Source organism: Thunnus thynnus, chromosome 15 (assembly GCF_963924715.1).
Source record: "Thunnus thynnus chromosome 15, fThuThy2.1, whole genome shotgun sequence".
In the NCBI taxonomy this organism is placed as follows: Eukaryota; Metazoa; Chordata; class Actinopteri; order Scombriformes; family Scombridae; genus Thunnus; species Thunnus thynnus.
Window position 1 is genome coordinate 11182474 of NC_089531.1, and position 24120 is coordinate 11206593.

A 24120-nucleotide genomic window follows, 5' to 3' on the forward strand; every position below is an offset into this window, starting at 1 on the left:
GCACAAACTCCTGTGGTTTAACAAAATAAATGAGAAAAAGAATGTAAACGTGAGCAGAGGTGAGGGACTCCCACAAATAGAAAAACTCAAAAGGAGCTTGATATGATTAATGATCTGTGGAAGTGAGAATGACACTTGGTGTACACAGAGGGTGTGAAGCAAAGAAAGGCTGCAGGCCCCAGCAGGAGCCATTCAAAGTGATAATAACATAAAAAATGCTTTTTAGTTGAATGAATTATCTAAGAGCTTTAAAAATATCAGCTATAAACACAATATGGATCCCACAGTGATTTTAAATCATGTAAAACATCTTGGGAAGTTCAGGCAAAAGAGGATTTACTTATTAGTTTCATTCATACAACAAAGTGTTATTTTATGTGTCTACTCCTGCAGCATTTGTTATGTTGAAAAATTAGCAAAAACTACGGGAAACCATGTATGAACGTCAGTAAGTATGACATGTTGGGCAAAGACACAGTGGAAGAATGAATGTGCAGGTTCTATTTTGGGCTTTTGATTTCAGAGCTCAGCGTCCGTGATATCGTAAAAGCTGATGTAACAAGTGAGAAGTGTGTGGCCAATTATTGCTCCAGAGGCTGCTGCGGTCAGAAGTAATGAAGTGTGATTGCTGACTGACGCGATGCAAGCCAAAAGCAACATGTTTTTATAAGATCTCTGGTAACAAGAACATGTCTCAAGACAAACAGCCCATATGTTTTAATAACACAGTCAATATCTCTAAAATACGGAGGATCCAGGATGCAAATTCGCCAAGACGCCTTTGAAAAAAAATCTATACGGTCCTAATTTTCAGAACTATTTTATCACATTCGCTACACCTGTTTCACACGATTTCACGTTATTTTTCTAATTTTGTGATTAACCATAATCTTAAAAGTCTTCCTATCAAAATTGATAATATCTTTCTCGTTTGCATGCACATATCAAATTAAAAAACAGCTGATAAGCAGCCACAAAGAACAATGTATTAAAGAGAAAAGTAGCTTGCGTACTGTGGGCTATTTACTCTGGAAATAGTTTTGTAATTCTTGAAGAAATCATGCTCATACGCATATTAAAGAATTTGCATTTGATTCATTGGCTCTCTTAGCTTTACAGAAAACCTGTTTGACAAAAGAAAAAAAAATCTTTTCAAGCGAATTTTAGAGTTAGATTGTATACAAAGTCAATGGAAAGACGTGAGTTGACACAAATATGCCCAGGGCTTTGCGAAATGATGCCAAGGTGTGTCTGTGTGAGTTGAAAATGTTTCAACATGATTGAAAAATATCAGAAAATAACAGAAATAACAGGAGTCTCTGGTGAGTTCTGAGTTCAGTTAAATGCTGAACTGAATAAACACACACAAAAAAAACTCCCACAGACTGTATCGGTGTATCCATTACTAACTAGCTTACAGCTAACAGTACAGTTGGTACATTGGTTGTTTGGGGCGAATAACATAAACGGTCCAGCGGTCTAACTCACACATGATGCAAGATTAACATTTGTGGTTTCAAGTAAAAAGTCTCAAGAACTATTTGATTGGCTGCCAAGAAATTTGGAACAGACATGTTTCCCTGAGGATGAATTTTAATAACGTCAGTCATCCCTTTACTATCCATGTAGTGCCATCATCAGGTCAAAATGTTATATTTCAAAAACCTTCCAAACTAATGACATTGCCATCAGCTGTACTTTGTATTTATTGATCACTAGTGCAGTGCCCCTTAAAAACGTGCCTGTTTGGAATGGGCCGATTTCTCGCCTCTCATGCAAACCATCGGTAGACAATACAATTTACCTAAGTTCCCTAAACACCTCACATGCAGAATATCTAGAGACTACAATTTTGAGTTGAGCTGAAGTTGATCAGATGAACTGTAGTGCCTGTTCAAAATGTGCCTGAGACATCTTGGCACTATGTCTTGAACATACATACAAAGGAATAGAGCTTAACTCTCTAAACTTTATCAATTCATTTTTTATGGTAGTTCTTATCACTATAGATGTAATCTCATCTCTTACCACAATGTGGGTTGCAATGGCAGAGTGGCGCTGTCCATATTTTTTCGCTCATTGAATCATCAATGCAGAAGAAGAAGCAGAAGCAATGTTGTTTATGAGGTATTTTTATATATTTCTGAATGTGCCTGACACATCCAGCACTAAGTCTTGAACGTACATGCCAAGTTTCATTCACAGTACAGAGTTGAGCAATAGGTCTTAAGTCTCTTAAACTTTTTCAAGGCAGTAACACTACAGATGTAATCCCACCTCTGACCACAATATGGACTGCAATAGCAATATTTCCATCGTTAACTCCATGGGCAGAAGAAGCAAATCAATGTTGTTTATGAGGTACTTTTATATATTTCTTGAGAACCGCTCATTCAAACAACTTCATACATCGACATTGCACTTCCTTGATTCCCCAGCAATCCACCTGCCAGGTATGAAGTAGATCAGATGAACGGTACTCGAGATATGCAAAGGACAAACATACAGACAGATTCCTTTCTTTATATAGAGAGATTGGCAAATTAGTTAGCCTGCTAAGATGTTAAATTAACATGTTAAACATAATACCTGCTAAATATCAACATGTTAGTACTGTTACTGTGCACATGTTAGCTTTCTGAGGTTAGCATTACCTCAAAGAACTGCTGTGCCTACGTACAGCCTCACAGAGCCACTAGAGCTGTAGACTCTTATTCTTGTTTGAAGCCATTAGCAGTTATTAGTGACACAAAAGAACATTTCTTACATTAAACAGTGCAGTTTAAATCCTCTACAACTGTAAACATTTGCCACTCCAATATGCTCCTGGTTTATCTTTTATCGTGTTCCTTCCATTTCTGCTTCCATCCTCTTCATCATGTAAGACATTGTCCTGAAACCTGCCATATAAATCCAAACCAGGGACCTTCAACTCTTACCCAGCCTCTAATGAGTTCGTCTGGCTCCAGCAGCACTCTTTGTCATCCTGTCGGTCCCTTTGCAGGGGACGACGTATTCTCTCAGCTTCCTGGCTTGCCCTCACTGACCCGAGTATTGAGGTAGCTTTAATTTACTATCTTTCCCATCTTTATTTATCAGAGTGACATGGCACAGCCAAACAATAACATACAGCCTCTTCGGAAGGAAGTATTAGTGAATTACATAGTGGTTTACTTTTCCCGGGCCAGGACAGATTTTTGCGGCTGGCTTCCTTGTTGAGGTCAGCATTGTGGAAAGGAAAGAACAACATGCAGTTGCATCAAAACTGTGGTTGAATATAGTTATTTCAGATTATTTGTCAACAGCAATTTGTTCACCAGTTATAGTTTATTGAGCTGTGAATGGAGAGGAGAGATTAAATCCATCAAACTTTACAAACAGGAAGTCCTCTGAAACCTGGTAACAGCTGTTTCATTCATGAATTTTACTGTTTCATGAATTGTGTTCATGAAAATAAACACTGTCTAAACTTTAAGCTACTGTTACATGATCAAGATGATAGTTGTGAACATCTCTTACTGAACATGCTGGGGTCTGATCATTGCAACAACAGAAATCCAATTATGTGCAAGCTGATCACCCCAAGTACAACACAAATGAGTATCACATACAGGGTCACGGAGAGACAGCAGAGGAGATGCTCACAGATGCATTCCTATGCAATTAATGCATAATAACACGGCCTGCCAAGTAAAACAATCTCGAAACAAGCTGTGGAAGGTAAACAAAGCTTCAGTAACAGTACAGATGTTGATAAGCAGCAGGAAAAACAGGTGCATTCTCTCCAGATCTGGATCTCCTCAGCTTTCAGTGGGGTTGACCACCCAGTTCATTTGGCTCAAATCATCAGAGTAGCTTTTAATTTAGGAAATAAACTGCCTTCCCACCTGCAACATATATATCTTTTTAGAGGCTTGTACACAATTAAAACCACCTGAGGACACTATTCCATTTCTGCTTTGCTAAGTCTGATAGAAACCAGCAACAGTTAATAGCATTTTAATGGATATTTATCTTGACTTTTGAGAAGTGTTTGATATTTTCACTAATTCACTGTTGTTGCAATGAATTAGTGTCATTTTTAAAGTGTCATTTTAAAGGCAGCCAAATAAATCAAATATGAAAGAGACGATAAGCAGTGTGAGATAGTGGCATAAAATTAATTCCTATTATATTGTTATAATATACTGTGGTACATAGTGTAAATCACTTTACTCTAATTCAAATAGTATGACTGGTTGCTAATTCATTGGTAGAAAAGTTTACACATTTACACTGGTGTCATGGATACAACCATTCATATACAACGTGAAGGGCTGTGGAGAACATACTGCTCTAACACTGAAATCATAGCGACCTCTACTGGTAGACCCCCACCCTCACATTCACCCTAAATTGTTCAAACTCACTCTAAAATTACTTTTTTTTGCCTTTAATTAGCTCAGTTATCTGTTAAGCTATTTAAATTAATGAAAAAACCTTATTCTTCTGAGTTTCTCAAAACTCTATGGCTGTAACTTTATTGTGGGAAGGAAGAATGAATCATCCTCATTTTGCTATAATCTGAAGGAAAGATGATACAGACTTAGTGTTTCCACTGAAATCAAAATTGTTTCAGATCCCAGCAGATATGCTGTCATTTGGGTAGCCTCTGAGGTAATATCCAGTCATGCATGAAGAAGGCAAATTTAGAAAAACTGGTTCTCAAGGAAAGAAACAGGGTTTGAGGGTTGTCTTGGATGTGACAGATGGACCATGAGTCCCTAATGTGACTATTATTATCATAATATGCAACACTCTAAGAGAGGAGGTATTGATTGTTGGATAAAAAAGAACAAGCCAGAGCTTCTCAACAAGTGCTCTTTTTTTTCTTGGTTTTAATCTTCCCTCACTGACACTGCTGCATTTAACAAGTTAACAGGTTAAATGCTGATGTTGTGCAGCCAAAGTTTGTTCAAACTGACAGAACTGTAGTTCTAGCTTAGTACTGAATTCATAGGAGCTCTCAAAGATCTCAAAGATACCAAATATGTTAGGCCAAATTTTGTGAAAATTAGTTTAAAATGACAGAGAATATCTAGAATAGTTCTATCTCATGGAGTCATGCATCTATAAAAACTACAGAGTTGTGGGTTTGAATATGTAACTCAGTGTAAACATTATAAAGCTTCAATGATGAGCTGGAACAAGCTTTGAGAGAATATATAGGCTATTTGTTATTGTCAGATAGTGTGTAAAAAACATGATTTTTATATGAGACTGTGCAATTTTTACAGAAATATTACAATCTTCAATCTTCAATACTGTTACAAACGTAAAGTTGAATTCATAACCAATAAAACTCACCCTCTCTCAGCTCAATACAATCGGGGGTGTTGCAGCTACAGCCTTATCTTGTTTGGTATGACTGGTAGCTTAGTGGCTAATGTTAGCTAATGTTAGCAAAATTTGTAAAGATATTGTTGCGTAGTTGACACTGCTGTTATACTACAATTTACTGTATTACTTAGGCTATTACTATCCCATTATCTACACTGTAAGGTGTTAAGGAGTTAAGCCCTGCTGCACAAACAAAAAGTAAAAGAAGTTGGTGGCTTCTTGTTTAAAAACAAGGACGTTCTATGGTGTGGTTGGAGGATTGGAAAGATGTTTTTGTCATAATATGTTAGCTGGAGACTCTTGTGTATACATGTTTTTTTATTGTAACTAAAAGTAGCAAAAGGAAGCTGAACGTCAGTGGCTGTTTACTCTTGTGTTTTAAAAATGAGGAAACTCTATCATACCTTTGACAACATCTACTGTAGATTAGAAAGAGTGTATTTTAAATAAAATACTTTGTTAAAAAAACAAACAAACAAAAAAACAAAAAAACATTGGACCTTTGTTCTATTTTTAATAGATTTTTGCAAGGTCCATTACCAGGTCCATTGCAGAAGCAGCCCCGCCCATTTATTTTAAATTTCATCCCTAACCTGAAAGCGTAATGAGCCTGTTTGTCCTTGTGGAGGAGCACTACTCTTCCACTCAGACCTGAATATGGAGCTGTATATCATGCTGAAATGGTTTGGGGAGACATCCTGTGCTTGATGCTCGATGAGTCACTTCCACTCTCCGTGACAGACTGCCAACAGCTGCAACTTCATGTCTGTGTGCATGTGTGTGTGCCAAGTTCTATTCATAAACAAACCCCCTCTGCAAACATGGTTATGAAAAGTCAACATACATGAAATTGCACTCTGTATCTTCGCATAAAACACAGCTCTTAAACCACCACTAAACACCCCTGTCAAATCTCAGTTTTGCAAAGCATGAACTGTTGAGATTTGCAATGTTAAGGCCAGAATGCAGTGATCTCTCTACCAGCTGCATTGCAAGACTAAACCCCGTCATGCGTCAGCTTGAGATCCTTGTTTTCTCCAGGTATCACATTCTTTCCTGGTCAGAAGTTCCTTGTTTCTTTTTCTCACCTCGGATTAGGTGTCTCCTCATATCTGTGACATGCTCTGTTTCTGTCTTGGCTGTGTCTCCTTTAAGCTTTATAAAGTTTTATACAGCCTCACACTGGTGGTCATTTATTTTCTGGCCTTGGTTCCCTGGCAACGCTTGATCTTAAATTTATATCCCAAACAGTATATTATGAGAAAGGTTTTCTTTTTTTATTGAAAATAATATTTGTGAAATGATTTCAACATTTAAAGCCTGGGGAAAATGTTTGGAAGAGTTGCATCTACACTTGGATGCTACTCCAGGTGTCAGATGAATGATACTGGGGGTCTCTTTTTGTTTTCTCTGCACCTCTTTATGTCTTTCCTAAAAGGTTGTAGGTGCACAGAAATGACATATTAATCTGTAGATGTATGTTTGGTAGTTTTTGCTTGTGTATTTGCCTTCATGGCTCATTACGATTGGCACTCTCTGGTCTACTGCCACGTTAACCTCTAGTTACAAGCTCCACAATTTGTGATGAAACATGAGTCCGTAGGGGTGACCCGTGTCAGGGAAAGACGATCAGGACGGTAGCCTTGGATGACTTGAATACTTTCCATCTGTGTTGGGGTTTGCTCTCTCTATTTCAGAGCTGTATAGTAGCTGGGAGTGTGAGGTTAGAAAGCAACACAGGGAGGAAAGTTACAGAAAACAGACTGAGCAGAGAGGAGATTAATTTGTTCTTGCTAATCTGACAGCTCACTTAGGAGGATTATTTGTGCTTAAATTGACACATTAACACACGTAACTATGTCAGACAAACAGACTGGTCAAGCCTCCCAAAGGAAGCCATCCACCAACAAGAACATCAAGAAGCTCCGCACCATTAGCATGGTGTGCAGCCTGACGAGGAGCTGGCAGCAATGGGTGACAGAGAACGAGAACAAGCAGGCGACTGAACCCAGCGGCTGGGCTCCCTCTTGGATGAGAGAACCAGCAGAGGAACCTAAAAAGACATGGGTCCCCAAGAAGCCTCATCCCACTCAAAACCAGCCAACAGAAGTCTCTCAGCATCATGTAGTTGACGAGGCTCAAAAGATATCAACTCCCCATGAGGAGACCAAAGATGCAGCCAAGACTGAGGAGGTTAAGGCCTCAGCTGAAACACCAGCTGTGTCTCCTATCAAGACAAAGCAGGTGGTGAAGACCGTGACCAGTGGGGCCCAGGAGAAAAGTGCTGGCATCGGGCTACTCACTGAGAAGATCAAGAAAGAGGCTCTGCCGTCAGATGAGGAGATTGACAAGCTGCTGAAGAAGAGAAGCTCACCGACACGCCGCAGAAAGTGCTCCAATATGGTGTCATCACTGACCAAAAGCTGGAAGCAGGTAGAGAATGAACAGAAGTTTGGAAAAGAAGGAGGAGAACCAGTAGAGGGACACCCATGTGGGGTTGATAGAGAGGACAGTGGACACCCTGAAGTAGAGGAGAAACTAAACATAGAGGATGCTCAAGAATTCAGGACAATCTCTATGAAAGAGGCAGAAGAAAAAGACTCTGAAGAAGACTCTGAATCAGAAGTGCAGATCAAAAGATCCACAGTCCCGACGTGAGTAGGATGAGTGTGCTTGATTTTGTGTTTGTAGTAAAGAAAGCAAGTTGTTTCTGAACAAACTTGTAAAAGGCTAACAAGTTACAACAAAACATAGTGACGTAACAATTTTCTTCCATCAGACAAATTCTTAAAGGCCAGATGAAATAGTATCATTACCTCATTAAAGATCCCCTCCAGACACATTTTAAGGCACATAAAAATACTCTGCTTTGACGTAGTTTGTGTCTGATATGGTTTTTCCACAAAAGAAAGTTCAATTACTTCCTTAAATATCCTTAAAATGACATTTCATCTGTGTCCCTCAATTAAAAAGAATTTAACTCTTTAAGAGTTTAACTGCTGGACACAAGATGTGTCCTACTTCACTGTGCTGGAGGCTTCGTGTTTCCATATCACACTTGTACAAGTTGCATACTGATAGGCAATTAGCTTCAAACTATTTATAATGTCACAAATTATGCTTGTAAGTACACACCCTGAACTTTGATTTACGGTAAGCACAGACAAACTTTCCCCATTTAGCAGATGAATGTGCAAAGAGTCCTCTAGTGTCAAACTGCACATATATCATTCTGCACAATGAAGTTCAAATATCCATCTGAATGAACAAGAAGAATAACACATTTTTAAGTCTAGGGGAACTTTTCATGTAATATTTTCTTTTGAAGTCGGACGTTGAAGTGAGAAATTTTAGTGATCTAAGTAAAACCAATGTTAGTCATGGCCGTAATGGCAGCTTCATTTGACAAAACAGGCAGATTGTTGGCATGATCGCGGAAATATTTATCACCAATGAGAATACAAAGTCTTCCAGGATGTAGCAGTTTCCAGAAAGTTCAGTGACTATTTCCTGACAACTTTAAAAACACAATCTGGTAAAGATTTCATGACTTATCTTAAAATATTTCCATTTCAAAACATTTTCACCAGAGTATATTTGAATAAGCTGAAGAAGCTGAGAATTGCGGGATTAACGTGTTTTTAGAAAGAATTTGCAGTTGGGCCCCTGTTTTCCATCAAGTTTCCTGTCAAGTATCGTTTGCATGTGTACAGTATAGATTGAAGCTCAATTTTATTTTGCACAAAGACTCAGAAACTCCTATACTGGAATACTAACTGGCCCCAGGTTTTCTGTGTGCCAGTTAGTTTGTGGTAATTTGATGAAACGCAATATTATTTAGGAAAATGCACCATGTGAGCAAGACATAAACTAAAATATTAAAAAGATGTTGGAACTAGATTTTGACACAGAGCTCCTCTACAAGACAGGACCACAGTATTACAGAATAATACAGGACCAGGTTGATATTGTACTTAAATTGTGGATACAGAGGTAACTTGGGGCTTGTGGAGCTCCTGGAGGTCTGGCGTTCCCTTGCAGCTTTGCCTGGGAATCCACATGAGGGGTTCACATTTACACTTGCAGTAACACCAAGTAAAAAAGCAATAACCCTGCTGGTTCAGAACAGATTCTGAGGGTAATATATGTATTTTTATCTCTTTGTAACGTAATCTGACATCCCCCCCAGGTACAAAAAGGAAGCTGAGGATGCCAATAAGATCAACGCCCTCTCCAAGAAATACAGCGCTGTGGGAAATCTCAAGAGCCGCTGGCAGAATTGGGCCTCAGAGCACACCGTCAACCAGAAACTAAACCCCTTCAGTGAATACTTTGATTATGATTACTCCATGTCCCTCCGCCTCCAAAAAGGCGAAGACGGCTACGGACGCCCCAAGGAGGGCACTAAAACAGCGGAGAGAGCTAAACGCGCCGAGCGACACATCCACCGGGAGATTGACGACATGTGTTACGTGCTCAGGACTATGGCTGATCCAGACCCAGACGGAAAGACCAGAGTCACGTTCGGAGAGCTGTTTGACAGATATGTCCGGATCTCCGATAAGGTGGTGGGGATACTGCTGAGAGCAAGGAAACATGGGAAGGTTGCGTTTGAGGGAGAGATGTTGTGGCAAGGCCAGGATGATGGAGTAATCATCACTCTGCTGGTGTGATAGTGACACCTGGGTCAAAGCTGTTAAAATCCTCTTACAGCTACTTGGCTGGCACAGTGGAACTTGTGACATAATCCTAGTCATTACCAAGCAGGGCTAAGAGGAGGATTTAAAATACTATTTGACCTGGGTTTGTTCAGTGGACACACACAGAACAATATCAAAGGAATATGGAGACTATGAAGCTTGGTGGATGAATCGATGTGGATTATCCAAAGAAAATCCTTGCTGCTATTTTTATACATACTTGAAGAGTCTTTCTGCTAGTGTTGTTGGTGTGTGAGTTGTAGCTGTCAGGCACATGTTTTGTGAAATCTGCAAACTTTGAAGTTTTAATTCATAAACTCTGTTCTAGCTTTCGGCTACTTACGTTTACATTCAGAGTAGCTTGCATAAATTTTTATGTGGGTCTCTTTTTTAGCACTTTCTTTATGGCTTATGTTAATGATATACTTCAGTATGTGTTAATGTACCAAATACAGTATAGCGTAACACAGTCATTTTAACACAGATTGAGTTTCATTGCCCGAATACATGCAGCTCAGCATTCATTTCACTGTACCAGGCATAATGCAGAGGAACAGAGCAGACCACAGCATTTTTAGACGTCCTGGCCTGTAAGACTGAGGCTGTTTTAACGAATGCAAAGGGTGACTATGACTGTCTGGGGGAAAAAGAAAACTTTCCTTTCAAGTTATTGAGTTTCAGCTGAAGTAATTGAGCTTTATAGAATCAGCTGGTGTTAGCAGTTATTTTTAGTGTCAAACAAACTGCAGACAATTGCTATTTGTTCTCCTTTTTGGTCACTAATGCCATATTGAGGCATACTGTGCATTTAAAATATTTGCTAACACACTCATTCACTTGAGACAAGACACTGGAGTTATCAATTATCCTTTAAAGCTCTATGTGATGACCTTTTCCTAATAAAATATTAACCTTTGCTTTGAACTTTTTTTTTGTAGTTTACTCAACAGCGTGAAACGATTGTGTTGCTCAGGAAGTGCTTGTTTTAATGGAGAGAAATTACTTAAAGGAAGTCAGTCACTATTTTCTGAGTGGTGAAGGTAGAATCCCAGCTTTATGAGTGTGGGAGTTGTACAACAATGAAATCTGAGGATGAATATCAAACCTGTTTTATCTGGTGTGACATTGATACAGCTGTCATCAAAAGCCTTCACTACTAAGTATTCACTATCCATGTCACCTTTATCAGCTTCCAGATCCGACACGCCAGCACCTGGTCTTTTGTTGCTGGCTACCAATACAGTGAAGCCAAGGAGACTGATTTATTTGAAAGTGAGGGCATCATCCAGATTTATGGGAAGCATTCCTATGCTCTGAAGTCAGTGGTGTTCACCACCAATATGGGCTGTTCCCTCTATGCAGGCCAACCTTATGGCCACTCCCTCAACATGTATGCCAGCAAGAGGCAGGCCACGCTGTGCTTATTCAGCGGTCGGATCAATGGAGCCATCACCTCTATCGCAGCTCCCAGCTTACTGGGCCGTGATGCAACCAGGCTCAAACAGCACAGACAGACATATATATAGCTGCCACTATTTTTCAATAATACATCAAAGATATAATCTGTAGACCAGATTCTAAACAAAAAAAACTTTTATGATATGTAATTTGAATTTTGGCCCTACAGATTGTTCTGCTATTGAAGCTTGTAATGTCTTTGGGTGCTTTCTTTTATCTTGCTGTTACTTTGCAACTTGTCATTGTGTCACTTGTGCTTTTGTGGTCATTGTGATTTATTAATATTTGTAAGATCATCTATATATGTTGTATTTTTACAGTTTTTTGGGGGGGAAACTCCATTTAAGGATAAGTGGAAAGCTATGGAGCTGAAAAGTACAACACATTTACATTTGGCAGGTTTTCAACATTGACTTATGATTCCGTACACTATTTCTCTCAATTTCTTAACCATAATTATAATTGTTGCACTACAAGGGAAGCTTTTTCTATCAAAATATAAAGTCAGATGCAATGTTTTATGGTTGCACAGGTATCCTACATCTAGAAAACGCTTCATTAAGGGGGCATGCCACCGATTTTATACATGAAAGTCAGTTTTCTCATCATGAGAAGCACCACTCAGCCTCTCAAAGCAGTCTTCTGAAGCGTAGGAGCTCTCAAAAAACTGAAAAATAACCAACTCATCTGGGTTATCTCAGTTTGGGTTTAGAGACTACAAATTTACAACAGAAAGTCTACATTACCTCATATTCCTCTCCCAAGTAACAGTTGCTATGGAAAAAGCACATGTAGCCTTAAAATTGATCATAATTCAGCATTTTTAGCGCATAAAAAATAACTGGATCCCAGAGGAAAACCGAATGCCTGGATATGTTATGACCTCAGATCAGCCCAGCAGCAAATCCATAAACTACTGCCCAAATATTGCATTGTCAGATGCATATTTATTATTATGATCATGACATATGATTCAGAATAAAATTATTGTGAGGATTGATTTTTTTCTGGGAAGCGGTGACTATGTTGGCTGTCTTAATGGCAAAAACATAATAAGAAAAGCTCAAAAGCTCAACGTTTGATTTTATTTAAAGCAGTGCAGACAATTCCAGTAATGCCCTTGAGAGACACAGTAGTAAACACAATGATTAGGTGAACAGTTTTAATGTGCAAAATAATATGCATGTCTTTCAGTCAAAGGCAAGAGCATGATGTGTGCAAATGCATAAGTACAGAAAAAAGTCATTCCTGTTGAATTTAAAGTTATACAGAGAGAGACATTGACCTGAGATTTATGCTTCACTCATGGTACATGATTACATGAAAGTCATTCTTTTGAATTACACAATTACTAAGACAAGATGTGCATGACAGCCAAACTTTTAATATAGTATAAATAATTAATAAAGTATAAATGAATTAAAGTGTGATTGTCATTAAATTGGTTTGGCTGAATATCTGAAAAATAATAGCAACTGCTCTCCTCCTCAGTGCTCGGTGGTGCTCTTTTCAGCCGGATTGACAACAGCCCAGTGGGCTCCAATGGAGGTGATGGCTCTGTGAACTCTGCCACTGATGAAACGCAGCTCGGCCTCGCTGTGGGCAGGATACATGTTGAAAGAATGGCCAGTGGGTTGGCCCACAAACAGCGTGCGACCTCTGTTAGTGGTGAACACTACCCACTGCACATAGTGAGCGTATTTCCCAGAAATCTGGATGATGGCTTCACCCTCATATAACTCCATCTCTTGGGGGGTGCCAGATCGGGAGCCAACAACAGGGGACCAGATGAAGCCGTAGCGGAACTGGAAGCTGATGAAAGGGAAATTGACAAATGTATGACGAGGAAGAAGTCATATATTGCTCTAGTTCAACTCATATAACAACAAAATATTGTACCATTTAGTATATGTTTTGCCACAGAGCAAATACTACATAAAACAAAGTCATTATGTGATTAGCATTATCCAGATCGGTCCATTTTGTGTATGACAAAACAAGATTCAAATATTTGATATTCACCCATAGATGTAGTTGTTGTAGGCCTCCCAGACTCGGACAGCTGTGATCCGTCCCTCTCCAGTGAGACTGTATGCGCTGCCACTTCCTGACCCCACCGCTGGGGAGAAGGAGTAGTACTGAGGTGGGTCTGCAAAGATAAGAGATACAAACATGAAAAAAAAAAGTCTAATGAGTATCTGTTTTCTTAGCTGAGCACTGTGTGCCTATTATTCGGTGACAATAAATTGCAAACATACTGTATCTGAGCATCTTCAAAAGAGAATATGCTAATTTTTTTTATGAATTACTTTTAAATTTCCACTTACTGTCAGCCAAGACAGAGGCTGTGAGCAGAACGAAGAGGGCAATGTAATGCATTCTGTGAAACAAGTTGATAAAGAGGCAGAATTATTTACTCAAGATTTTTTTTTTCTAGGACACAGTGGATCTTAATAAAAGAAACCAGATGAATTCTTACCTGTCCAATTGATTTCTTGCACAATGATCAAGAGATATCTACAGAAGAAGAAACAGAAAAGTTAAAATATTAATGGGTCTAATTGATGAAAAATTCAGTATTTGTCACCAAATTAAACAATAGCAAACAAATAAGCATAAAAATAAGCACATACTCACCAATCTAGAGTCAAAATGTGCAATAATGTTAAGTTTTCAACATCAGAGTGAGCAGCTTCACCTCTTTTCAAGCTTCTGGTTTGACCTGTTGAGTTGTTAGTGGTTTTATATCATCTTGATGCACCACCTCCTGAGGACGATTCAATGTCTTTCCTACCTCCTGGTTGAAACAGGTTCAAGGAAACAAACGGTCAATGAGCAAAGGGGTAATTTCCAGTCAATGTTCATCATTTTATCTGAAAAAATTGTGATATGATCGGTCAATTGTGGTGAAGTGATGCAAATAAGCGAAGGAATGCAAACCTGCTCTGCACTTACAGTAACAACTGAATACATGCCTGGCAAGAATACATCATGCTGAAAGATGTATGCAATTTACTGAAACATGTTGACATGTTTATTTTTAACCATCAGATATCTGCTACATAATTATGATTATAAAAAAACAGAAATGGTATTTCATTACAGATATTCTAAGAAATGTGCAAAATAATTATTGTATTGTTTATTTTAAAATGACAGTTACCAAAACTGTGGTAAAAAATTAAAACAAAGCTACAATAACATTTTTAAATACATGAATGCATAATCTGCAAATATAAAAAGGAAGAAAATGATCCTAATTTGTCATCCAGACATTAAAAAATACATAATTTTCAAGAACTAAAGGATGTAAAAAAGTCTGATAAATGTGTTCTCGCCACTTTCCACATCACATTAGCTATGCATTTATGTGTATGGAAAGAGCATTTGTAACCATACTGGCTTCAAATATGAAGCTATCAACAAAAACTTGAGCTTAATTGACAAACCTCAAGAATAACAAAACTGTCCCGCAACTGGTACCAGATTCCTAACACACTGGATTTACCATAAATAAAAAAGAAATCAATCTTATAAATGGCATGTTATTACATAATTTTGGGAGAAATTGGAAGGCTTAACTTCATCTCATAGCCAAAGATTCAAGCAAATATAGGAGGAAAAATTCAGCTTTAGTTATTTATGCATCATCTAAAATGACAGCTGTCAGTTATTCCTCTACATGTACCTCTGGTACAGAAACATAATTAATCAAGAAGCTGAGATAGGCATTTAATTTTGCTTTATTTGGTTATATTTTTCATTTTATCACTCACTCTTGAAATTTTAATTATATTCAACAGTTAACTGAAATTTACCGGTCTGATAATGTCATATAATGATGAAATACAAATAACAGAATGTTAAAAAGCAAAATAACAGGACAATTTCAAAACAGAAGTCAGAGGAAATATAGAATTTCAAATGCAAATTCAGCTCTCTCACGCTCATGCATGTATCAGATAACAAAATGAACATTTTCAAAAGGGACAACAATTTCAGAAAAGTGCACAATTATTGATGATCAGAAGCTCGTCTCATTATCTTTTGCTCAAATCTTCAGAGGGTTAACCCAAGCAAATTATTGTTTACCTCCTGCTACTTTCATGTTGGTCATATTTGCTGAGTTCATGAATATTTTATTGCTGTTCAAATTTTGAGATTCTTTGTTACATTAAATTACTTCAGGTAAGTAATGCGGGAAACTGATGAATAAGTTGTTTCATGAATTACATGTTAAATAAGTTTCACTCTAGCCGACACCGAGCTTTCTTTATCCTCGAAAATGCAGCCCTGATGGGAAATCAACGCTGCTGATGTGCTAACTTCCTTCTTCAAGATATTCCAAATATGCAGACTTTGCCTTTTCAATTAGGTCAGTCAGTGTTTCTGTCAAAGGGAGAGTCATTCTGTATCCGCACAGATGTCCCATTCCTGAGACAAAGGAGACAAGAAACCTTCACGCAACATGAAGAAAATGCATCACCAATTATTGTGTGACCGAGTCATGTCCTCCGTATTCTTGCAGGAATTGACAAGTCTTTTTTTATTTTTATCACAACATGACGTGTGTGACTTGTAACATCACTTCATGTGGATTTCTAGATGATCTGCATATACCACATCTCTATGTACTTCACTTATGAGTGATTTTTCTTACTCTTTTTTTACTCTTTACTCTTCCCTGATGGGGAAATTCATCAACTTATTTTTAACCAGCTTTGTGCGACAATCAGTTCATTATAACTGTATTTCCTTAAAGGCAAAAAAGGATAATGGAAGAAAAAAATGTTTTAGGTCTTGTTAAATTAAAGTGACAGCTCTTGCAAAAAGAGCTTGATCACAATGCAAATCCCCATAATTTCTACAGCATATTGGATATCTTTTTGACAACATGATAACACATATGTGTGTAGATGCTGGATCATCTCTTACTTAAAGGTTTAGATTGACTTCATATATAAAAAGGGCTAGAAAAAGTCATTAAGTGACAGTTGCAGAGATCTTTCAACTCAAACTGCAATGTGAAACTTTCATAATTTGACCAGCTTTGTGTTTTCTTTTGTTGACTACGACAAGAAAACAGAAAGCAAAAAGAAATAAAAGGTACTACAAACCTTTTGTCTCTTCCTTTGAAGAATGAAGAAGGAAGTATCAGCAGTGTTGACTTCCCATCATCTTCTGTTTTGAATTGTTACTGTTGCTATTTGTATTGTGTCGTTATATGACATGATGAGGCCAGTAAACTGCAAGTAACTGTCTGATATAATTAACATTTTCAGTATGACTTACAACATTAAAAATATCACTAAATAAAGCTAAATTAAATGCCTATCTCAGCTTCTTGATTAATTATGTGTATGTAACAGAGGAATGTGTAGAGGAATAACTGACAGTAGACATTTAAGATGATGCGTTAATAGCTAAAGCTGGATTTTTACTCTCATTTTTGCTTGAATCTGTGGCTATGAGCTGAAATTGAGTCTTTCCCTTTCCCCCCAAGTTATGTATTAACATGCTATTTGTAAGGTTGATTTCTTTTTTGGTTATGCTAAACCCAGGTTGCTAGTAATCTGGTACCAGTTGTGGGACAGTTTTGTTATTCTTGAGGTTTGTCAATTAAATTTGAGTAAATTACTTTAGATAAGTAATGCAGGAAACTGATGAATAAGTTTTGCTTTAGCCAAGCCTACTTTATTCTCTAACATGCAGCCCTGATGGGAAGACAACACTGCTGATAATTCTTTTCTTGTCATAGTCAACAGTAGAAAACGCCAAGCTGGTCAAATTATGAAAGTTTCACATTGCAGAACTGAAAGATCTCTGCAACTGTCGCTTAACTTTTTCTAGCCCTTTTTTATATATGAAGTCAATCTAAACTTTAAAGTAAAAGATGATCCAGCGTCTACACACATATATGTAATCATGTTGTCAAAAAGATATCCAATATACTGTAGAAAGTACGAGGATTTGCATTGTGAGCGTGATGATTAATTATGTGTCCATAATAGAGGAATGTGTAGAGGAATAACTGACAGTTGTCATTTTAGATAATGCATAAATAGCTAAAGCTGATTTTTTTCCTCTTATTTTTACTTGAATCTGTGGCTTTTTTGTTTATTTTGAACCCAGTGTGTTAGGAATCTCCACCAGTTGTGGGACAGTTTTGTTGATAGCTTCATATTTGAAGCCAGTATGGTTACAAATGCTCTTTCCGTACACATAAACGCATAGATAATGTGATGTGGAAAGTGGCCAGACTTTTTTATGTCCTTTAGTTCTTTAAAATTGTTTTTATTATTATTATTATTTTATATATTTTTAATGTCTGGCTCAACAAATTATTTTCTTCCTCTTATTTGCATATTATGCATTAATGTATTGAATAGATTCAAATGATACATTTCTTACACTGTAATTTTCCTGAAGCTTTGTTTTAATTTTTTCAGTTACCACAATTAACATTTTAAAATAAACCATACAATAATTATTTTGCACATTTCTTAGAATATCTGTAATGAAATGCCATTTCTATTTTTTATAATCATAATTATGCAGCAGATATCTGACGGTTAAAAATAAACATGTCAACATGTTTCAGTAAATTGCATACGTCTTTCAGCATGACGTATTCTTGTCAGGCATGGCACGTTCAGTTGTTACGGTAAGTGCCTACGACTCTGTTGGCAAAGCAGGTTTGCATTCCTTCTCTCAAGACCTCACCACAATCAACTGATCATGTCACATTTTTTTCAGCTAAAATTATGTACATGACTGGGAATTACCATTTTCCCCCACTTGTTTCCTTGAACCTGTTTCAACCAGGAGATAAACAAATGAACGTCCTCGGGAGGTGGTGCATCATAATGATATAAAAACACACGTTGCATGAGTTGAACTAGAAGCTTGAAAAGAGGTGAAGCTGCACACACCGATGTTGAAGCCTTAACATTATTGCATATTTTGACTCCAGATTGGTGAGTATGTGCTTATTTTTATGCTTATTTGATTGTGATTGTTTAATAGATTATTTGTTGATTGTCAGATTTTCATCTCAAAGATAAATGAAAATAAATTGGTCAACCAAAGTTACAGCCGACGGTCACAAATACTGAATTTTTCATCAATTAGACCCATTAATATTTTAACTTTTCTGTTTCTTCCTCTGTAGATATCTCTTGATTATTGTGCAAGAAATAAATTGGACAGGTAAGAATTCATCTGGTTTCTTTTATTAAGATCCAATTTGTCCTAGAAAGAAAATCTTGAGTAAATAATTCTGCCTCTTTATCAATTTGTTTCACAGAATGCATTACATTGCCCTCTTCGTTCTGCTCACAGCCTCTGTCTTGGCTGATAGTAAGTGGATATTTAAAATTAATTCATAAAAAAAATAAGCATATTCTCCTTTGAAGATGCTCAGATACAGTATGTTTGTAATCTATTGTCACCCATTAATAGGCACACAGTGCTCAGCTAAGAAAACAGATACTCATTAGACTTTTTGTTTCATGTTTGTATCTCTTATCTTTGCAGACGCACCTCAGTACTACTCCTTCTCCCCAGCAGTGGGGTCAGGAAGTGGCAGCGCATACAGTCTCACTGGAGAGGGACGGATCACAGCTGTCCGAGTCTGGGAGGCCTACAACAACTACATCTATGGGTGAATATCAAATATTTGAATCTTGTTTTGTCATACACAAAATGGACCGATCTGGATAATGCTAATCACATAATGACTTTGTTTTATGTAGTATTTGCTCTGTGGCAAAACATATACTAAATGGTACAATATTTTGTTGTTATATGAGTTGAACTAGAGCAATATATGACTTCTTCCTTGTCATATATTTGTCAATTTCCCTTTCATCAGCTTCCAGTTCCGCTACGGCTTCATCTGGTCCGCTGTTGTTGGCTTTCGATCTGGCACCCCCCAAGAGATGGAGTTATATGAGGGTGAAGCCATCATCCAGATCTCTGGAAAATACGCTCACTATGTGCAGTGGGTAGTGTTCACCACTAACAGAGGTCGCATGATGGTTGTGGGCCAACCCACTGGCCATTCCTTCAACATGTATCCTGCCCACAAGGAGGCCGAGCTGCGTTTCATCAGCGGCAGAGTTCACGGAGCCATCACCTCCATTGGAGCCCACTGGGCTGTAGTTCATCCAGCTGCAAACAGCACCACCGAGCACTGAGGAGGAGAGCAGAGGAGAGTAGTTTCTATTATTGCTATTCATTTCCAGAATTTCAGCCTAAACTCTATGACAATCACAGTTTATTTCAGGATTGTAGTTTTCTCTTCTGTGGTGCATATCTGTAAGTTTTCACTATTTTAGATTATTTTTCACTATTTTTACATCATGACTGAACTGTCTCCAGCTGAGTTGCTGATCATAATTATTATGCTGTGTTGCTGAAAACATCTTTTTTTTTATTAAATCTGATTATCTTCACTAGAATCTTTTTATGTGTCTGTGTCAAGATTTTAAACAACCAAACTGAACATCAGAGGGCATTTTTAAGTGATTTATACCATATTAAAACTTTGGCTGTCATGCACATCTTGTCTTGGTAATTTTTATGTGCAATTCAAAAGAATAACATGTAGAAGAAAATACTTTCATGTAATCATGTACTATGTGACTACTTCATAAGTGAAGCATAAATCTAGGGTCAACATCTCTCTCGTATAACTTTAAATTCAAGAGAAACTGTTTTTTTTCTGTACTTATGCATTTGTACACATCATGCTCTTGCCTTTGTTTGAAAGACATGCATATTTTGCACATTAAAACTGTTCACTTAATCATTCTGTTTACTACTGTGTTTCTCAAAGCCATTGCTGGAATTGTCTGTACTGTTTTAAATAAAATCAAATGTTGAGCTTTTGAACTTTTATTATTGTGTTTTTCCCATGAAGACAGCCAACACAGTCACCAATCTTTCCAGAAAAAAAATCAATCCTAACACTATTTGTATTCTGATTAATTTATCATGGTCATAATAATAAAGATGCATGTGACAGTGCAATATTTGGGCAGTAGTGTATTGATTTGCTACTGGGCTGATCTGAGGACATAACATATCCAGGCATTTGTTTTTCCTCTGGGATACACTTATTTTGTTGCACTAAATAAAATGTTGAATTATGATCAATTTTAAGGCTTCATGTGCTTTTTCTGTAGCAACTGTGACTTGAGAGAAGAATATGAGGTAATGTAGACTTTCTGTTGTAAATTTATAGTCTCTAAGCCCAAACTGAGATAACCCTGATGAGTTGGTTATTTTTCAGTATTTGGAGAGCTTCAAAGCTACAGAGGACATTATACAACTGCTTTCAGAGGCTGAGTAGTGCCTCTCATGATGAGAAAACTGACTTTCATGTGTAAAATTGGTGGCGTGCTCCCTTAATGAAGTGTTTTCTAGATGCAGGACACCTTTGCAACTGTAAAACATTGCATTTGACTTTGCTTGTAGTGCAACAATAATTACTATTATCACAATTATATATTATTTCAGCCAAGACTTCAATATTACAGCATAGTTGTTATTTGTGTGTCATGCTTTTTTTAAAGCTTTTCTTGGATGCGCCTGCAAAACCCTACACACATATGTCTCACATTGTTGCTTTTGACAAAACTGCAAAATATGGTTTTAAAACGGCCAAAGAATATCATGTGTTACAGAGATGTAGGTTAGTTTGTGGTTTGTAGTTAGTTGTTTTAATGACTTCCTCATCTTTAATACAAACTGCACAGTAATAATTACACGTTCTTTTCTTTTATAATAGCCACTTATTCACTACATGTCTATTATGTGTTTCTGTTGGAGCGGATTTTACTTTTCATTTCTGTCGTTTGTTTTGTGAATATTTTTCCCGCTAATCTATTTTTAGCATGTTGGAATTTATAAATCATATCATGCATCTCCTCCAAAAATTTATTATGACAGATATGAAGATGAAGCACAACCAAACACAGGGTCACGCACATACAAGACACACATTTACTGTACATACTGTTTACTTTTCAGGAAGACATGTCAGGGAAACCCCTCAGACAGGCTGAACGAGGAAGAAACAAAGAAGAAGACCAAGAAACACTTCAGCATGCATAACGACAGCCAAACCTGTGTGAGCGGATACATCTTACATACAACATACAAGAAATAGACTGCGAAGGGACAGACAGACTTCCTCATATCACATCATTCTTGGATATCAGGAAGGAAGATGTGAGACTCAAATACCATGACACACATGTGGGGCAGACTGGGACAGGCAGAGTGAGGCAGACAGGCAATACCTGTACCTGTGCACATGTCTTTCACTATCTGGAGGCTCTGTAGCCTGAAGCGACTTCCTGACGCTAAACTTCTATTTTCACTTTAATGTAATAACCACATGATCTAGGTCAGTGGATTTTGTTTTTGGCACAGCTGATAGTTCAACTAGCTTGGCCTACATCGACACACATCATTGATGTCACAGAATAAACAGTGTTTACAGACAGGAAGGAAAGTTGCATGTTCAATTAACACATTGTATAAATCATCTGTCCTTTCTTCAGACTTGTTTCTTGTGTTGAAATTTCTCTGTTTAATTAACATACCAAAGAGGATTTGCAAGTCTTTACTGAAGCTCTAAGTTCAAAGACCTGATAATTATGGTACGCACCTTTAGACACAGTCATTTTACAAATAAGCTACTGTTTTATTGCTTGCACCAGTGGAGTGGAAAAAGAATGAACATCCTCAAAGCTGAATATTAATGTGGGGAAGCACAAATCAGTGCACAAAGAGATAATTAATTTAACAGAATATTACAGTGTGGTAGCCATATTGCACAAAGTCCCTGCAGAACATTACTTAACAGAGAATAATAAACATTACCGTAGATGATACAGTGATTTCCTATAGCCAACCATGCAGGTGAATATCTCTGACTAACATCCAACTAGACCTCTCGAGTTTTACGTTTTGGAAAATACTATTACTTGCTTTCTTACTGAGAGTTACATCAATATGAAGCTGGAGCCAGGAGATTGTTAGCTTAGATTAGCATAAACAATTGAAACAAAGGGGAAACAACTACCCTGACTTTGTTCAAATGTAAAAAAAATAATCATAAAAAAATAAAAAAAAGCTCACTAATGCACGTGTTACATCTTGTTTTTTTAAATCTGTACAAAACCTGAGGAAGAAAAGTTGTGGTCACACTACTTTTTGGCTGCAATTTGTAATTTTTACACTTCGAACTTTGTTTGAATTAAACAAACAAGACATAACATGTGAGCTTTAAAGGTCCAGTGTGTAGAATTTAGGGGTATTCAGGTATTGAGGGGTATTCAGTTGGGTATTCAGTTCACCACTAGATGCAAGAAGGGTCTATCTGCAGTCTTGCACTCCTACACAACACATCCACCTTACTACATGTACTAAAGAGGATATGTCGAATAGATACTGCGTGTGTGCAGATAAACCTATTTCCTAGATGCCACTAAATCCTACACACTGGTCCTTTAAAGGCCCTGAAATCCTATTTTCTCAGTCAGCCTTTACTATTAGTGACGGTGTCTGACATGAACACTGCCAAAGTTAGAATAGTTTTGGTTATTTCATATGAGAGGTTTCTGCATTTCTGTTTTTTGTCCTTGCTTTCTCACAGGGTTTAGTTAGAAAAAGGTGATATCACAGACATCAACGCGCCAATCAGAGTTTAGCAACATCTCAATCAAAATGTGATGACAGTTGTGTGGTTGATTGCTCATGTTGCCAGACCACTATCAGTCAAATCTGATGAAACCACACCTACACATTCTTGATGAAGCAGATTAGCTGCATTGTTGAAACTAATAATAACTAAGGATGTTTTTCCACAATTTTAACTTTGATTGATGCTTACTAAGCTATTAAGATTTGTATGTTAAAGAAAAATACTTCAGTTTGAAATAAAGTTTTCAGGAACTGTAAAAGTGTTGACAGGTAGTGTTTTTCTCTTTTCTTTCTTTCTTTCTTTCTTTCTTTTTTTTTTTTTTTTTTACCTCTGAACAGCGCCGGGCTACCTGTTTCCTCCTAATGATGATGTAAAGCACTTTGAGTTTATTCGTAATTAAATTGAGTAGGTTATCAAATTGTGTTACCCTGTCTTACCTAGATATAGGCTGGGAATGGGCTTGTGGACCTTATGATAGTGATTTCCCATTGGGGAAAATGCACCTCACACACAACAAGAATGAGAAAGAGAAGAAAGAGAGAGAGGTGCTTCTCAAACTGCCTTCTCTGCAAAACTGATAAAACTTGCTCTTCCCTATTATTTTTTCCAGAAAGCGCTGCGACTACACTTCCCAGGATCCTTTGAGGCGCGGCAGCAGCTGTGCGCTCCGGCTTCCCCGCAGCAAAGTGATGATAACACGCCAAACAAGGTACAATGAGAGAGCGTTGAGTTTTACATTTCGCCAGCTCCCTTGCGAGTGATGCCCAAATCTGTGGAGTAGTACAATGGCTGTCGAAGGTAAGGCGATTCACCCTGTGCTGCCCACAGTATTTACAATTTTGTCTCGTTTTCTAGTACAAAGATAAT

At 37.5% G+C, this 24120-nt stretch overlaps 4 protein-coding genes across 4 annotated transcripts in view; 3 read left to right on the top strand and 1 right to left on the bottom strand.

Annotated features, from left to right (window-relative positions):
- The first annotated feature begins 6990 nt into the window (after positions 1-6990).
- abrab (actin binding Rho activating protein b) lies at positions 6991-11003 on the top strand. Its single transcript, XM_067612553.1, has 2 exons — positions 6991-8033; positions 9569-11003. Exons 1-2 carry the CDS (start codon positions 7237-7239, stop codon positions 10050-10052), a joined length of 1281 nt encoding a protein of 426 aa, XP_067468654.1. The 5' UTR covers positions 6991-7236; the 3' UTR covers positions 10053-11003.
- A 1605-nt stretch (positions 11004-12608) lies between these two features.
- LOC137198676 (zymogen granule membrane protein 16-like) lies at positions 12609-14505 on the bottom strand. The gene is made up of 5 exons (XM_067612554.1): positions 14175-14505; positions 14017-14054; positions 13865-13917; positions 13560-13686; positions 12609-13349 (listed from the first exon to the last, which is right to left on the bottom strand). Exons 3-5 carry the CDS (start codon positions 13914-13916, stop codon positions 13025-13027), a joined length of 504 nt encoding a protein of 167 aa, XP_067468655.1. The 5' UTR covers position 13917; positions 14017-14054; positions 14175-14505; the 3' UTR covers positions 12609-13024.
- Positions 14506-18405: 3900 nt separating this feature from the next.
- Positions 18406-20428, top strand: LOC137198126 (zymogen granule membrane protein 16-like). The gene is made up of 5 exons (XM_067611782.1): positions 18406-18514; positions 18709-18746; positions 18844-18896; positions 19074-19200; positions 19411-20428. The coding sequence occupies exons 3-5, from the start codon at positions 18845-18847 to the stop codon at positions 19733-19735; spliced, it is 504 nt and encodes a 167-aa protein (XP_067467883.1). The 5' UTR covers positions 18406-18514; positions 18709-18746; position 18844; the 3' UTR covers positions 19736-20428.
- Positions 20429-23900: 3472 nt separating this feature from the next.
- samd12 (sterile alpha motif domain containing 12) overlaps positions 23901-24120 on the top strand; it is a 112524-nt gene continuing 112304 nt past the window's right edge. Inside the window, exon 1 of the mRNA XM_067612556.1 lies at positions 23901-24051. Coding sequence (XP_067468657.1) covers positions 24039-24051 — 13 coding nt within the window. The 5' untranslated portion in view covers positions 23901-24038. The remainder of the gene's footprint in view (positions 24052-24120) is intronic.